This window comes from Manis pentadactyla, chromosome 8, assembly GCF_030020395.1.
Source record: "Manis pentadactyla isolate mManPen7 chromosome 8, mManPen7.hap1, whole genome shotgun sequence".
Classification (NCBI taxonomy): Eukaryota; Metazoa; Chordata; class Mammalia; order Pholidota; family Manidae; genus Manis; species Manis pentadactyla.
This window is the reverse complement of record NC_080026.1, coordinates 81,611,656-81,629,893: the sequence shown is the minus strand read 5'-3', so window position 1 is coordinate 81,629,893 and position 18,238 is coordinate 81,611,656. Positions and strand designations below refer to the sequence as shown.

General features: G+C 32.6%; 1 protein-coding gene across 2 annotated transcripts in view; it reads right to left on the bottom strand.

Annotated features, from left to right (window-relative positions):
- PHYHIPL (phytanoyl-CoA 2-hydroxylase interacting protein like) overlaps window positions 1-18,238 on the bottom strand; it is a 67,979-nt gene that overhangs the window by 1,292 nt on the left and 48,449 nt on the right. For both annotated transcript variants that reach the window (XM_036895072.2, XM_036895071.2), the window contains exons 2-4: window positions 8,208-8,404; window positions 6,204-6,378; window positions 2,956-3,073 (exon numbers count right to left, since the gene is read on the bottom strand). In XM_036895072.2, coding sequence (XP_036750967.1) covers window positions 2,956-3,073; window positions 6,204-6,378; window positions 8,208-8,372 — 458 coding nt within the window. In that variant the 5' untranslated portion in view covers window positions 8,373-8,404. The remainder of the gene's footprint in view (window positions 1-2,955; window positions 3,074-6,203; window positions 6,379-8,207; window positions 8,405-18,238) is intronic.

The following is an 18,238-nucleotide window of genomic DNA, read 5'->3' as shown; positions in this document are numbered from 1 at the left end:
AATGGTCACTGCTTGGTACAATAGCAGTGAGTGTACTGACTGATAAATGGCAATGGCGATAGGCCAAAGTCAACTGTCTACTCTTTGAAAGCTTGAATGTTCATCCTACTATCAAGGATCAAGGAGAATGCATCAACTATATATGGTTACATTCTAGCCTTGACTCTAAGGTAAGGATGTTCTTCTGCAAGTGTTGGAGATTTTTAATATAAATTTCCTGGCCAGAAAAACCAAACTGGAATTAGAAGTTTCACAGCTGAAATCATATCAGTCATATGCCTCCTGGGTTTCAGAAGTGGCTTTTTGAGGAGCAAACTGGATCTACAGTATGGGGTAAATGTTAAAGGTTTCTTTAAGGTATGCCCAAATTTCTAAAATGAGTGCTGCCCACATATATTGCCACCAAAGTGTCTTGTTTTAATTTGTGTTTTATTTGTTTTTACCCAGGTACACTTTATTAGTCAGGTCCTCTCTCCTGTATTTTTCTTAGAACAGAGCTAGTTATTCTCCTCCCCCATACCTATTCTCTACCCTTTCTCCTTCCACTGTGGGCTGGGACTCTATCATCTGGTTCTTCCTTGTCCCTTGGTCCCTGCCATTTCAGGTCTATGAAAGGGAGGCACCAGAAGGAGATCTGGGGCAGGAGGGGGTAAAGCCTTGAGTGTGCCTTCTTCCTTCATGCTTCTGAGCCGTGGTTCTGGTAGGGCCGGGTTCATCTGAGTCTACAAATATCTAACTACTTCTGCCCAGTGACTCTGCTCCTCTTCCCTTCCCAAGAACAGTAAAACCTTTCAACCCATGACAGTTTACCTGGTTGCTTTATTAGTTTCCCTTATTAGTTACCTTAACCTTGCCTATATCTCTGTCAATGGTGCATGTGTATTGATTTATACATACTGCACCAAGATAAAATTTATGTGGGTTTTATAGCTATCATGGAAAATCCAACAGAGGTAAATTTCCTGTGAGTAAGTATGTCTTTCATACTAGTATATTGGAATCAATCACATAATATATACAGTAACTTTTCCATTTTTCTTTTTTTTTCTTCTTGGAAGAATTTTTGAAAAAGATGAAGCAAAGTTTAGAGAATCTAAGGATCGAAAACAGGCCAGTTCCCCACCCAAAGGGTAGAGAAATACTGACCTCCAGTGGCCACCTAATAGACAATGGCAATATTTCAGTCTTTTAAATCCAGTACCAAAGCTGTATTTATTATATTGATGTATTTAATAACAATAGTATATCTTTTCTTGTCTTCAAATTTTATGCTTAAATATAAAGAAATATCTTTCTTGGTGAGTATATATAGTTATTCTCATCCAACAACTGACAGATACAATAATTTGTATTGTATTTATCAGTTTGTACACTCTAAATTAGGTAAATAGCATTCACCAAGAATTATATAGAATCAAAGGTAAATAACTTACCAGCTAAGAGAGTTAGGGACTAAACTCTGTATTTATAGGGTATTCAAACCTAAGGCAGGAATGGTTTTGTTATCAAAATATATGATATTGCAGAGTACTTCATTTGAAGAACATAGATACCTAAATTCACTTCACTCTTTCTGATTCCTTTTGCTATTTCCACAACCTGGAGCTAACTTAAATCTAGAACCATGATCTTAATTTATGAAAAACTAGAAAGGTGTGAAACAAACAACAGCAAAGCCTCTAAGTTTTTTTTCATATATAATCCTGTCAATTTAAGAATCCTTTAAAGCAAGACAAGGCTTTTAAAATGAAAATTATGGGGATTACTATGTAAAAGTTTTAGAACCTACATAACATTTATCATTTAAAAGGCTTAGTCTCACTTTAAAACACATCTGCCTAGTTACTCTCCTGAAATTTTGTTCTACAAATATGAGTGAGTTCTAAGTATTGAACCTATGACATAGAATTCTTTTGAATTTTTAAAACTTTTTAATTTTGATATCGTTAATGTACAATTACTTGAACATCATTATGGTTACTAGACTCCCCCTATTATCAAGTCCCCCCCACGTACCCCATTACAGTCACTGTCCATCAGCGTAGTAAGATGGTATAGAATCATTACTTGTCTTCTTTGTATATACTGCCTTTCCCGTGTCCTCCCCTGCCACATTATGTGTGCTAATCATGATGCCCCTTTTCCCCCCTTATCCCTTCCTTCCCACCCATCCTTCCCAGTCCCTTTCCCTTTGGTAACTGTTAGTCCATTCTTGGGTTCTGTGAGTCTGCTGCTGTTTTGTTCCTTCAGTTTTTTCTTTGTTCTTATACTCCACAGATGAGTGAAATCATTTGATACTTGTCTTTGTCTGCCTGGCTTATTCCATTGAGCATAATACCCTCTAGCTCTTCCATGTTGTTGCAAATAGTAGGGTTTGTTTCCTAGGACTGGAATTCTCTTTTGAATTTTTATTAACTGCTTCATAAACACAGACTATCTAAGAAATACTAGTTGAACACTAGAATTTAAAAGTAAACAAAGGAGACCTGTCCTATGAATAATTAAGCCAAGATAATGGCTGAGAGATTTCCACTTGAAGCTTAAACACCATCTGATTGACCATAATATTTCATGAAATAGTCGCCCTTTCTTTCTCATATTTTCAGTGTCTTAAAGAGAACTACAAGAAGAGGAGAATATTTAGTAGATGGTATGAGACAGAAGAATTGGGTTATTGGGAATTACAGGAGGAATGTATACATGAAATGCTCATCAATCTAATCCTGGAGGTTTAAGATCTTCCACTCAAATAGACAGGAATTGTGGAATTACAAATGATTGTGGGAAGGAATCTAAATGAAGTGGAAACAATCTGACTTCTTCAGAATAGAATGAACTATTTTGGAAAGAAAACTAAAATTGCTATTTCACAGAACTTGACTCAAGGGAAATCTAAGCCTAGAATTTGGAATGGCATTTAATAAGGCAAATAATTATATATTTTTTGATTCTTACCGAATATAGTCAAAATACTCTTTGTGCTGGTTACGATAAAAAACAGAAAATTTAAGCATCCGTCCTGAAATCACTTCAGCCTTCTCCAACAGTTGGGTCAGATGAACTTTTGAATAGTCTGAAAATAAAAAAAGGTGTGTATTTAAAAATACATTACCAAAGTAACAACTACATGCATAATAACTTGGAGATTAAAATTCACCATAGGAAATTGTATTTAAACAAGAAAACATTCATTGTCTTTGCCACATTTTTTTTCTAAGAAATATTTTGATTATAGTTTACGGTTATTTTTTTAGACTTCTCTTGCATTTTTTTCATTCTTTGAAATTAAAGATCCCAAAACAAAAATGTTCCATAAAGAATACAGACTCTGCATAAACCAAGTAATATCAATCAGCACCATACTAGTTTTTCTTTGGTCAGCTGACAAATTGAATAAAAGATGATATCACTTGCAATCAATAAATGGAATTTAAAGTAGTAACAATGATAATTGTTCTTTTAATTTACTCCCTACATTTACTGAAGTTGGCAAGGCTGAATATGTCCATTTTATTGATGCAGAAGTTGAGGCTTGTCATAGTGGAACAGTTAGACAGATGTGAGTGGCTAGCAACTTAAGAGACTTGGTCTCTGGCTTTTAGCTGATGCTTTTGGGGTACACAAGACTCCTGAAAGTCTAAATCATCTCTCAAAGCAATCTGATCTTTTCACCAACTTTTTGTCTTGAAAATTGAGGATTGTTGTCAAACTCCTGTATCAGAATCTAAGTAAAATTTTTGGTCTATACAAATGATAAAACTTTCCAAACAAAAACAACCTAGTTGAACTGCTCATAGCAACATAGTTTACTCACTATGTCACTGGCTCAACAAACATTTATTTAGATTATAACATGACATACAGGGCTCCATGCAAAATTAGATGATCAGGTTAAAAGAAAAAAATGTATTCTTCCTTTCAAAGAATTCAAAATCTAAGGGAAAGATAAATGTAGACAACTATGATTTATTATGGGGTAACCACAGGGTTTTATCTATGTCAGACTAGACAAATAGATTAGTTGGTTGAATTTTATTTCTAATACCTTGCACAGTGCACAACAAGTAGTATGTGCTCAATAAATGTTAAGTGAATTAGATGTCCTGATTGAAAGAAAATTTATACAAAAAGGCTTTCTCAAAATTAATAGAGTCAAGGTTATTGATAGAGCTTAGGTGATACAATCTGAATTATTTTGATAAACTGAAACAACAAGCTTTGGACAGCTTAAGTTCCCCTTAGATTTTGCTCATGGAAATAAAAATGCAAAATAATTGACAGAAAAAATTGTGCTACATTTAAAAGCTGGAAGGGATGTAGTTTAATAAAAGAGTAACAGGGAAATTACTGTAAATGAAGGCAAGAAGATAAAAGGTTTTCCTTCATTTCTTTTGGAAATAAAACATGTACTCATACAGTTAAATAAGTTACAGAACAGAATAAATGTGTGTGTGTGTATCTATCCTTAAGTAGATAGATACTTCTGAAATGTAAATGCCAAAGGTCTTCCTTAAGCCAAAAAGGAAAAAAATATTTCACACCTTTCTCTAATGTCAAATGGACTTTTAGTAGATGAATTATAGCTCTTTTTAATAGAGAAATACTATGATTCTCTTTTGGTGTAGGCCTATGAAAAATAACATGCATTAAAACTATCAAAAGTAAGTGTCTCTTACTGTGTCTTAGGTTAAGCCTCCCTGATAAGGCACAATGAAAGTAAATATAAAGAAATGCAGTAAAAAGAGTAAACATGAGGAGATACATTTATTCTAATATGACACATCAAATATAGGTAAAAGTTTTGTCAAGGAGAATTCTTTACTCACTATTAATACAATATGGAAATCTTTAGCTATTTCATTACTGCTCACAAGACTAAATGAAATCAAATGATTTCATCTATTTGATCTAAAATGTATTTTCACATTTTAGCATCTCTGATGAGTCTGCCAATAAATGTGATAAGAAAACACTTTCATATTTTAATTGGCAGTATTTTTTTCTGCCAGTGATACATAAAAGGGTGGATCTTACAGTCAGTGACATCTTAGTAAGAAATACGGTACCAGAGAGATACTATTTTCCTTGCTCTCAAACATTGGATTCCTTAGCAATTAAGGATGTTACAATTCTTAGCAACTTCCTCACAGAATAAACAAAAAGGGTTGAAGATAAAAAAAATAAAAACAACTATAATTTCATCCATCAACATATTCATAGAAGTTTTATACCAAGTTTGAGATTAAGAAACAACAGATGATACTGAAATAGAACTAGCTAAGCACATACAGAGTCTAAAATAATGCAATTTTGAGGTTAATCTGAAGGATGCTTCAGCTGAGGAAAGTTGCTAAGCAACCTACAATAGGTGAGGTCAAGTGTTTTTAAGACCTTTCTACAAGTTCCTTTATGTTGAAACAAATACTCAGCCTCTCTACAATTTTTTTTAGAGGAAACAATCACCTAGACAAAGAGGAAACAAAGCCCCATTCTAAGAGACCAAAGGAGAGGATATAGATACCTTTCTATACCTTCAACAGCTAGCTGTTTAAGTGCTCAATAAACATTTGTTTCTTGAGTGAATAAACGAATGAGATAAATGGTAATATTTCCAATATAACAGACTATTAAGATACACTTCAGAATCAAAGGGGATGGGTTCTCCATATCAAATATTCCAATGCCAAATAGCTGGGAGGTACTTTCCAGTAAAGCAATCTTTCTCTCTCACACACACAAAACACTAGTTTGGAGATGGATTTTTCAGCACTCAAATGAAAAACCCAATGACATTTCTGCTAAGTAGTCAGTTATTAAGACCTGACTCCATTCCCCTAAATTAGAGAAGGATGTTCCTGGCTTCTTTCAATATCTATGAAATGAATAATGAGGAAAAAAGGCTCTCTACCTCAAAATGAAGCTCAAAATATGCTGAGTTTATTTTCAAACTACATCAATTTTTATTTGGAAAGCTTTTACTTTGAAAAATCAGACTATGCATGTAGCAAAGAGGTAATTTGATGCCATTACTCAGCTTTTGCTGAGAACCTCGGCTCCCTCCAGTCAACACGGTGCGACTGCAAATGCAAAATGATCAATGCAGCATGTTACCTTATAGTTACAGAAAAAGAAGTTTTTTTCTGTAATTAGCTTTCCAGAAACTATTAAAGATTTTTTTCTGTATTTGCACCTACTTCTCTTACCTGCTGTGCAGAATTCTATAATTTCGCTCCATTCAGACACAACATAATCCCCATCAACTTGTTTTGACGCAGTCTGCACTGCTACTGTGTACTCTGTTCTTGGGCTCAGAAACCAGTGTCCCCGGACAGTCATTGGCAAAGGAACAGCTTTTGCCACCAATTTTGTTGGAACATCCTAGCAAAGGAAGAAAGGAAGGAAGGAAATTAATTTAGCTGTATAACTTGAATCAGTTGTAAACAATGCGAAGGCATTTACTAAATTCCTGGCTGATGACAGAATTCTTACCTAAAGATATTTAACATTATATTCAAATCTCTTATGCTCCACATATAAAATAAGGGCAACTTGATTAAGTGACATGCCCAAGGTCACATGGCTAATCACATAAATGTTGTATTCTAGTTTTCTTCATTTCCAGCATAATCTTCTTTTCTGTATACTCCTTATATATGCTCCTTAAAATGCAACATTCTAATACTAAATGATAAAGCCCAGAAACATGAAAGAAATAAAATTCCATAGATTTAGTATTTAAAAATATTACACTTAATATATAATACCCCAATAATTTTATCAGACTGGCCAATTACTACATATTTTATATATGAAGCGAAAAAACATCTTTAAAAATAAATAAATCAGCTTTACTACAAATGAGGTAGCATTTGCCTCAATTGTATTCAAGCATGGAACCTATGTGCCACAGAAATGTTCAGGTATTTCTAAAGAATTAATAAGGTGATTAAAAACTGCAGGCTGAATATTACATTTCCAAAGATAGGGTATTCCAAGTATGGAATGAAGAAAGGGAGTCAAACCTTGACCTAGTCATCATTTAATGCTAAATATTTCAAAGCTACTTCAAGAAAGCATATGTCAGCAAAGAGATTATCACCAGAAAGCATAATCAAAACTGCGACATGGGGAAAATAATGACTTATCAATCTTGTGCTCTCACACTTATCTGTAGGTATAATCCTCACTTGTCATTAGTCTGTATAATTGCTCGTTTACAAAAATGCGTAATTTCCAGACAAGACAGTTCTGAAAGATTTACCAAGGGAAAATTTAGTATCAATAAGAAAAAAAACCTTTTTCATCATCAGTGAAAATACTGAAACATAAGAAAGAACACTTTAACCAGATTACAATTATCTTCTCTATACCTACTTCTGAAGTGATATAAGTATCAGAAAACTTATATGATAAGTAGACAGGTATGAGAATAAACATATCAGAATTATAACATGTCTAAGGCAGCTAAGGTTAATTTTCATTCTCAAACCATAAAATAAAATAGACGACATAAATTAATTTTCAACTCTAAATCACAGCCCCAATTATTAGGGCAATTTAACAAACACCCTAAAGTTTATAAGCTGCATCACATTCCTCTATGGCAGATACAAGGAAAAATGTTTGCTTCAATGGAAAACTATGTTTTGCCTATCTTTGCACACTCTTCTTCCTATCTTCTCATCCTGTGGAAGCTATTTTACAACTGTAACTTTTATATAACTAATAATAATTCAGTTACACTTGTCTTAATACATGCAAATCAATTTTGTACAGTGGAGGAACAGCCCCCCCCACCCCTGCCCTTGCTCCCTCCCCAACCCCAAAGCTGTTTTGCCTCCACTTAAACATGTATTTCAATATCCTGATATATATCTTTTCTTTGAATTATCCTCGAACTGGCTTTAATACCCCATTAATTACCTCATTAATGAGTTAAATCAAATCTTTAACACATGGTCATTTTTATGTCTGTTTGAGATTCATGCTTTCACCTATTTTGGAAAAAACTGTATTTTAACAATATACTTGGCATTTAGTTTTCTTACACAGTTTCTTAGAGGGACAGGGTTTTTAAATCATAATTTTTACTCTTTCCAATGTCAAATATGTCACATAAAAAATTAATAGAACATTATTCCTTCTTTCAAAATATCCTCATACTTAGAAAAGATGCAAATGAATATAAGTATGTGCTAGGATTTTACCTTGTGTTTAAATTTATTGGAGTTCTTGTTCTCTTTCTTGTTGAGGTCAATGAAATAGTGTGTAATACGGTCTTTTGATTTGGAATCCATTTCCCATGAAATCTTGAATGAGTCACAAGTAATATTGCTTATTTTGATGTTATGTGGTACAGGAAGTTCTTCCATCTCTGCTATGCCACTATCTTGTGATTTGTTCCCTGTGAGAAAACAATGCAAAGAGAGTTTCTAGTGGATTTTTTTTCAGTTTTCAAGGCTATTAGCTGTGTACATATTTCTGAACATAACTATCTAATTAGTAAATCTGAGATTTCATCTTGCTTATGAAGTCATTTGAGTGTTAATGATAGCAAATGACATTTACAAGGCCATATCACCAATAAAAAGCAGACCTGGATTATTTCTTACCACCTCTGTATTTTCAGTTTACTTGCCCAATTTCTGCTTTCACGAATGAAAAGAAAAAAATACGACTATCCCATCTTTCTAACCTATGAAGGAATAGTCTTACATCAGTAGTTCCATGTGAGAAGCCTCAAGAGACCATTTTTCCTACATGACCAATCAATTCTGCTCTGAACTAATATCAGGTGTTTTAAGATAGATGATGTGAGAAATGTTGATAATAAAACCCAAATAAAGGAAATACTTCTTTTAAAAAATGTATGAGGCATCAGTGACAGTCTGTAAGTGCTCTTCCTTTTCCCCTTTGGAAATTTATATACAGGAATAGCATGTGGTGGCTCTAATACATATACAGATCATATTGAAGCCCATTCCCTTACAATTTACTATACCAAGGATTACTCTAGGAATCTTTTTACCTATTATACCTTGGTAAATTTAATTTTAAGTGCTAAAACAACAGAGAAAGCTAAAAAATGATTGCCATGTTGACTGATATCATTAGAATCTTGAAGAACTGATCTGACATCTGGTCATTTTCACGACTGTCCTACATGTCCACTTAGAGAAGATGTCATCACTTTGGCTAACAGTATAGAGCAGAAGATGATGGATAACAGAACAAAAAGAAAATACAGACTTGCCAGGTTTGTTTCATATATAGGAAAGACATACTGGATCAAATTTTACTCCACTTTTTCCTATTTTCCTTTCCCTCAATCCAACATAAAATTCAATGACCCAGAAGAGAAAAAATTAAATTATTATTCATATGATTAAAAAGTGGTAGGTCATAAATCAGCTACATAACTTGTTCCATAACAGAATAAAATAAGAAATGTTGATCAACAAAAATTAAAAACAACATAAATGTCATGTTGTGGCAATACCTTCCACTTTCCACTCCTATACAACTTTTGACAATTCCCAGTCTTATTGAATCTTTGATCCATGCTGCCTCATAGCAAGCTGTGTTGTGACTCGAGGAACCTTATGACAATTGAAAACTGTTTTCAAAATAACTATGTTCTTTATTGTCACTTCTTTAACAATACTTTCAAAAATCCTTCTCCTATGTACTTCTCTCACATCCCAGTTTCTCCAGATTCCCTCTCTATTAAACTCCCAAAAAAGTTATTCCCTTCTTCCTTTTCCTTTCCTCTCCACCTGGCCTCACAGGATTCTCAAACTGCTTCTGGCATAGAGCCTTTCAGAAGTCAAGGGAAGAGAAGGAACTAAGTAGAATTCTTTCAATAGACTTGAGAAAGGGAAAGACAAATATTGGTAATTTTCGTTCTATTTAGGAAAGCTCACATTTTTACCTATTAGTCTAATTGCAGATATCTTATAAGTAACACTAATGAAAAACTTTCTGGACTCCAGCAGAAATTTCTGTACAACTTATCTGCATTATGACTGTCAATCTAATGTCACAATTGAACAAAGATACTGTTAAGATCATATAGGGAAAAACAAAGCTGTTTTGCATTTGATTCAGTTTAATGAAAATACAACTTTAATATACTAACACTAGGATACCATATTTTGCCATTTAAACTTCCACTACTGTTATCTTATTCAACCTTAAAGTTACAAATATTATTTCTTAGAATATAATACTTTGTTTTATATTTTTTTCTAATTGTTAAAACTTGAGAAAAGAATTGTTACCTTTCTTGAAATGTGAAAACTTTTGCTCAAATCATATTTTCCCATTCAGAACAATATAAAGCTCAGACCCATAAAAGATTTGTTATATCAACAATCTTCAGTTTTCTACCTACTTAAACTTCCAAGCCATCTAGCAAAGCCACCTGATTGACTTGTATGCAGCTTCCTAATTGGGCAGAACAAGATAATAATTTAAATAAATCCTATCAGTTTACATGTAACTTCCTTCTTCCTCACATCCTGTGAATTAATTTTTAACTGAGATTTTGAGGTAAGTGACAGAAGTTAATAAAATGATTCTTCCTATAAAATTGGCAAAACAGCAGTGATTCACATGACACTAATATTCAGTAACCAGCCAGTACTATCTCAGATCTGTACAATCAAGTGTGCTTCCAAATGCAGCTTCCCTTTCTTAGTAAGACTTCATCTTAAGGATAATTCTAGCTACATTTCTCTTCATGCCAAATAATTCTAGTATCTGTGGCTATGCTGCTGATCGGTAATACTGAATAGATGACAAATAAATGGCACTTTATCTGTCCAAAATATGAAAATTGCTTTTCAGAGCAATATTTCAAACCACTTTTTGAATGACAGCACTTACTGAAGTGCAAGCTGAAAAGGTTGCCAAATTATACTAATATATTGTATATATGTTAAGCTCTTCCCTCACTGAACTTAAACTGCCTTGCAAAAGAATGATCAGATTTAAAAAAATAGCTTTATTGAAATGTAATTCATATACCATACAATCACCATTTAAAGTATACAATTCAATGGCTTTAGTAGATGTATAGAGTTGTGCATCCATCCCCACAATAAATAACTTTTTTTAACACAAAAAGAAACCCCATACACCTTAGCCATCACTCCCAACACCTGTATGTCCCATCCCCTCAGCCCTAGGTAGCCATTAGTCTATTTTCTGTCTCACAAATTTGCCTACTCTGGACATTTCATATAAATGGTATCATACAATATATGGTCCTTGGTGACTTATCATCATATTTTCAAGGTTCCTCCATGTTTTGTTTTGCTGAATAATATTGCAAGGTATAGATACACCAGCTTCTGTTTATCTACTTATCAGTTGATGGACACGTTTGTTTTTCACTTTTTGGCTATTATAATTAATGCTATTAACATTCATGTGCTAATTATTGTTTGGATGTATGTTTTCATTTCTCTTGAGTATATACCTAGGAATACAATTGCTGACTCATATGGTAACTCTGTTTAACTTGCTGAGAATCTGCCGGACTGTATTCCAAAATAGCTGTCTCATTTTTACATTTCTGTCAGCAGTATGAGGGTTCCAATTTCTCCACATCCTCATCCACACTTATTATCTATCTTCTTTTGTTGTTTATACTTTTTTTGTCCTATCTAAGAGACCATTGCCTAATCCAAGGTCACAAAAATTTACACCTAAATTTTCTTCCAAGAGCTTTATAGTTCTAACTCTTATATTTAGGTTTTTTGGTCCATTCCTAATTTTTGTATACAGTGTGAAGAAGGGGTCCAGTTTTTCTTTTTCATGTGGATATGCAGTTGTCCCTACACCATTTATTGAAAAAGATTATTCTTTTCTCATTTAATTGCCTTGGCACCCTTGTCAAAAATCAATTGATCTATATCTCTATTCCACTACCACTGTCTTGATTACTGTAGTAGCATTGTGGTATATTTTGAAACTGAGAAATACGAGTCCTCCAATTTTGTTCTTTTTCAAGATTATGTTGGCTATTCTGGGTCCCTAGAATTTCTATGTGAATTTTAAGACCAGCCTGTCAATTTCTGCAAAGAAGTCAGGTGAAATTTTGATAGGGATTGAGTTGAACCCAGAGATCAATTTGACTGAGATTACCATCTTAATGATAATATCTTCTAATCCATGAATATGAAATATCTTGCCATTTATTTAGGTCTTCTTTATTAGTCTATTTCAAGATGATCAGATCTTAAATGCCCTAAAGCAAGTGTTTAGTGAGAAAGTACATTTACACTATCAATGAAAGAATCACTGTAGATTCATTCCCTTTTAAAAGTCTATTATGGATGTTTACAAGCAAACACTGAGTACATAAAATAATGAATCTCCAAGTACCTATCACTCAGTTTCAACAATTATCAACATTTTGCAATTTTTTGTTGCATCTATTTACCACCTGGCTTTGAATTCACTCACTTTTAAAATTTTTGAAAGCAGTTTTTCAAAACATAATTTCTGACTTACAGAAAAGTTGCAAGAATAGTGCTAAGAGCTTCCATATCCTTCACTCAGATTCTTGTTCAGTCTCAAACCCTCCATTCTTACAGTTACCCTGAGTCCATCTTTTTTCTATTCGCTCTAGGAATGGACTTGGGGCAGGAATTTGAGAAATGGTTCCACTAGAATTTTTTTTTTAACTTAGAGGTCATTTGATGGTTACATATTCTGTCTTAAAATTATGCTGAAGGTATGGGGTTTATGTCATCGTATTTTTTTTCTTGTTAATCTCTAGATAATCTCTGGGTAGTTTGGTGGTTGTCATTACCTCAACTACTTAGAAGTCAGATTTATTCACCTTAAAAAAATTTTATCCTGTGCTAAACTTATTCATTGTTGAAAATAATTTTTTTTGTATTTTTAATTTTAGCAAAACTTCCTGAAAACCACCAATTGGGATTTGTATATTAACTCTAGAAAACTTTCCTAAGGCCACTAAAAATCAGAACGTGATCTCCCTTTTCTCAGAAGTTTTAATAATAAAATCTCTACCTTGGATGATTTGTTGGTTTGTTTACATTTTAGCAGGTGTTTTAACTAAGTGGTTTCTCACATTTTCACAACAAATCGTTCAGATGCCGTAAAGCTTGTTGAAGATGCTTATCACTGTGTTATGTGTCCCTTCATGTTTTTTGTCACTTACTACATAACTTCTATTAAATACCAATTATTTATATATCAAAAGTACTCAATAGAAGACGTGCAATGATGTATGAACTAGCTCCTGCCTCAAGGATATAAAATTGGGAAGAATGTGGAAAATGCCATAACAAAAGTTATCACATACCAAGAAATGCTTAAGAAAACATGTGACACGCTTCCTTGTAGAATTGAAAATATTTTTTTGAGCTATACTTGACATGTAACATTATTTAAGTTTAAGGTATACAGGGTGTGTTGATTTGATACATGTATATTGCATCCTGATTACAATCTTAGAGTTAGCTAATACCTCCATCATGTCCCACAGTTATTTCCTTTTTGTTGAGAGAACATTTAAGATCTGGTTTTTTAGCAACTTTTAAGTATATGATACAGTATTGTTAACTATAATCACAATGCTTTGGGAGAAGCAGAATTTCAACAAGTGAAGACAGTAGTGAAAAAGTTGAGGACATGGCATGCTAAATGGGGGCAAAAGGAAAAGCATTAAGAAAGAATACACCTTCATTTTAGTTAATTCAGCACACAACATAGGAAGAAAATATCAAGTGAGAGAGCTGAAAAGAAAACTAAAAGGTGCCAAACAAGGGATTATTTCTAAGAGAAAAAACTAATGTTGATTTAGATGGAGTTCAATAGGTACAATGCTTAGGGTAAAATTTCATTAAAATGTATCCTTAGGTTCATAGTTAGTTCATATGGGCCCTTAAAACAACCAAGAAAGCAGTTTTTAAATCTGTAAGTATCCAGTATACATTCATGTATTTTAAAAGATGCCTGAGAAGTATACACACAAGCTTCACATCTAAAGGGTCCTTGAAAGGATCTAGACTCACTAAAATATTTTAAGAAAACAAAAGGATAATAAGCCCACTTCACATCTACCTTCATTATCACATACTTCAGTCTATGCATATAAAAACAAATGTTGCAAATAAATTTCTATATATCAGGAAATACTGTCAATATGTATATTCTATAAATTATTCATTCTATAAAAATAGATTCTTCAATCTTGCATTTTTCTTTCCCCTTCCCTCTCAAGAATTAGAAAAATTATTCTAAACAAATATTTATTATGATCCCATTCCTTTCTTTCAGTGCCGTATTCCAGAATAGAAATGCAACATAATCTTTCTGTCTCATTTTGTATGAATATGTATGTGTATTCATCTGTGTGAATATACAATGAATAGATACAATATTTTTCTCTTTTAATAGCTTTGTACAGATATTTAAATTTTTTAGCTATTAAAGTCCTTAGCTAAATTCCTTAGACCCTGAGATGTTTTCCTTATATTTATTTTTTTTGAGAGATATGTCAAAGAAAAAAGTTATTTGGTTATCAAGAGTACCTCATGAAGTGTTATCTCCCAACTTGAGTAATCAAAAAAATCAGTTTTATCTCAGTTTTGAGCTAATTTTTGTGTAAGGTGTCACCTGTTTAATAAATTAGATCTACTCTGGCAAAAACTGCAATAAATCATGTTTCTATTAGTTAAGGATACCTATGCTGGCAATTTGTACTGCTGTCCCTTAGCCCTGCCAGTTTTGTTGTGAAAATAGTAACTTTTCTTCATATTATCTTCCCTCGAGCACTGTAATAGAAGCCAATCTAAAATCTTAGTTACAGTAGTTAAAAGGAAATAAATGAGGCAGTTTGAATAAAGTAAGAGAAAGAGTGTTTTAAAGAGGTAATAAAGGTTAGGTAGTTGTTATAATAAACCTTGAGCTGTTCTTCTAAGAAATAAATTGCAGGTGTTTGATTGACTTTCCTTAAAAACAGTAACCAGGAGAAATTTTTTCCTGTCACATCTTTTTTCCTTTCTGAAGTTTTAGTGACAAAATAGTCTGCTACCATAGTACAGATAGGAGGATTGATTTTATAATTAAAATTATATAAATATGTTTAAATAAATATATATTTTAATAATTTTCATTACAAAATCTGAGATATAGCTTGAGGGACAAGTACTTTCTTCATAAAAACAACTTTAAAATGCTGTATATAATATTTTTAGTCATGAAAGGAAAACTAAGACTGTAATGAAACTCCATATAGTAACAAGAACAAAGCCTGAAACTGTTCTCTGCTTTATTTACAATAAACTCTCAAAGTAGAAAGTACTCTTAGTGGTAACAATGAATATTGTTGGAACTTTTATGGAAAAACACAAAGAAAACAAAAATCACTTGTGATCTCTATACTATTAATATATTTTGCATATTCTTTCATAACCTATTTTTCACTTAATATATTGTGAACATTTTCCCATGACTATAAATGATTCTAATCTTGGTGTATTCTATTATATTAATCAGTCATCCTAATACTGGTCATATAAATTGTTTCCAGTGTTTCCCTTCAATAACACAGAAATGTGCATACCTATGATTATTTATCTTTGGATAAATCCCAAGAACAGCAAATGTTGAATCACATTTGTTTTAATCAATTTCTATTCCTACCTACAGTTTCAGAGTGCCTATTTTTTGCACTCTTATCAGTTCCATTTGCTCTTTAAAATATCCATGTGTTTTGATGGCAAACATTAAAATATTATTCTATCTTTAAAAAGCCAATAATGAGCTAAGACCGAAACCTCACACCTTACACAAAAATTAACTCAAAACTGAAAAACAATACTTTAAATATGAAACATAAAATCATAAAACATTTAGGACAGAAAAAAAGACAGAATAAAAATTTTGGGACCTAGATTAAGTGAAGAGGTGTTAGACTTAAAACAAAAGTATGATCCATAATAGGAAAAATATTCAGATCCTCCCCACCCTTATTTTATTTTATTTTATTGCCTACTTTAAGTGTCTTTCTATCATTGCATTTCAGCCAATTTCTCCTTTTGTGTCTAAAGCTTTGTCTTGATGCCACAGAGTAAGTATATGCATGTATATATGTGTGTATATATGCATGTATATATATATGTATATTATTTAGTTATATCTTCATTAAGGATTATACATTGATCATTTAAAAATGATGATTTTATCTTAGTCAGTGTCATGTATTAATAATACTTTGAAATAATTTGTACCCTTATTTTAATTTGCATGTGTATAGAGTATCTTTGCTCATTCCTGCATTTTATTTTTTCCATTAAATCTTTTTGGGTAAGTTGGTTTTAGGTGTATCTTTCATATTTTGACTCAATTTGAGAAATTTTGCCTTTTAGTAGAATTGTTTAATTTAAATTTATGTTCCTTTTTTGCCTGTGAGATCTTATTTTATATTTTATATATTTTATTCTTCCTTGCTGTTCCTATTTTTCACTCTATGGACTTCTTGAAATCTTTCTCTAGTAATTTGGAAATTATAAGCCTTATTTTTAAAATTCTACTAAAAGTTATATTTCTTCAGTTTCAAGAGTAAGACAAATATCTATTAAACCTTCCATATGTAAAATGAAGAAACTAAGTCATTTTTATTTTTTAATTTTTTATAATGTACTCTAGATTTTAGAGCCACCATATTTCAAATTTTGACAAAATGAAATATTTCCTTCAAAATAATTTATGATATTTGAATTCCATTTTATAACTTTATTTACAGCAATTCTTTGGATTTTATTACTTAAATGGGTTTGCTACTTAGTGCCAGTCCTTTAAACATGACCTCTAGTCATGAGTTATTTAGTTTGATTTTCTTTCAGTTGGTTGAAATAGATTTTCAGATAATTTGTTCCCAAGATTAGGAAAGAATTCTGTGAATACTTGTGTTTCTGAAAATGTTTTTGCTATTGTCTTTGCACACAAATAATGACTCAGTTAAATAGCGGATTTTTGCCTAAACATTTTATAGCTATCACTTTACTGCTATCTTGACCTCTGGCATTAAAGGTTATTGAGAAGTTCGGGGTTGTTCTCATTTTCCTTCACTTTATTTAACCTGTAATCCTCTTGTGGTTTATGGGATTTTAAAATTTTTCTTAGAATTCAAGGAGGACTCTGGCTCCAGACCAAAATCCTATGTGTGATCTTTCAGACCCAATCATAGATAATTACAAGGCTTTGCTTGGCAGACCTCATGGGAGACGTTGCTTTCCCTGCACTAGACTTGGCGCACAGTCAGTGCATTACAATTTGCTAGACACCTAATACAGCCATGATCACATGCACATCAGCATTCCCAACCTAGTGCCTTCTCTTCTCTCACCTCCCCAAGACCTCTTACAGGGGACCTTGGCTGAGGCAGTTTTACCCATTCTAAGCTCTCCCAGTCCCAGCTCTCCCACTATGCGCCCTCTCCCCCCCCACCACAAAAAAACCCCACTTCATAAAACAGTAGGAGTCTTCTTTTTGGAGTTCTTCACCAGTGAGACAATTTCACCATCACCCCACTCTACCCCCAATCTGTGTTGCCTCCTCCACCTGACTCTTGACTGGTGCCATTCAGTGGAGAAAAATGGAACACTGGGGAGCTGTGTGCCTTGTTTTCACCTCTTGCTTTTACTGTCCCAGTAAATGAGTAAAGATTTGGTTGTTATTTTCAGTTTGGCCTTTTTTCTAATTTATCACCTAGGATTCTGACTTCATGACAGTTCTCTGGTCAATTTATTGTCATCTCTTCCTTGGAAATCATTAAGTCTCAGTATAGTGCATCTGTTTCTGACCTCCATATATTTTATCTTCTACTATAATCTCTGTATTTTCCTTTACATTTTAAGTGAAAAATTCTAAGTGTTTTCTCCATATTTCTGATTTTTTTCCTTCAAAGTGGCTTCCATTCTTTGCTGCTGAGATTTTAAAATTGGTATAATGTTAATTTTAATATATTCTTTCCTGTTCACAATAAGCTTTCTTTACATACTAGCTTATTGTCTTTCATTTTTTTGTTTCATTAAATCCACTCAATTTTATTGACAACACAATTCAGAATCTATAGAATTTACATGGTTTTACAATAGAAAATATTTCTCAGAAATGTTATTCTGCCTCTTACTGCTAAATTTTTCTCTACCTATTTATTTATAGTCTTTTCATAGGTAGATTTCATTTTACTTTT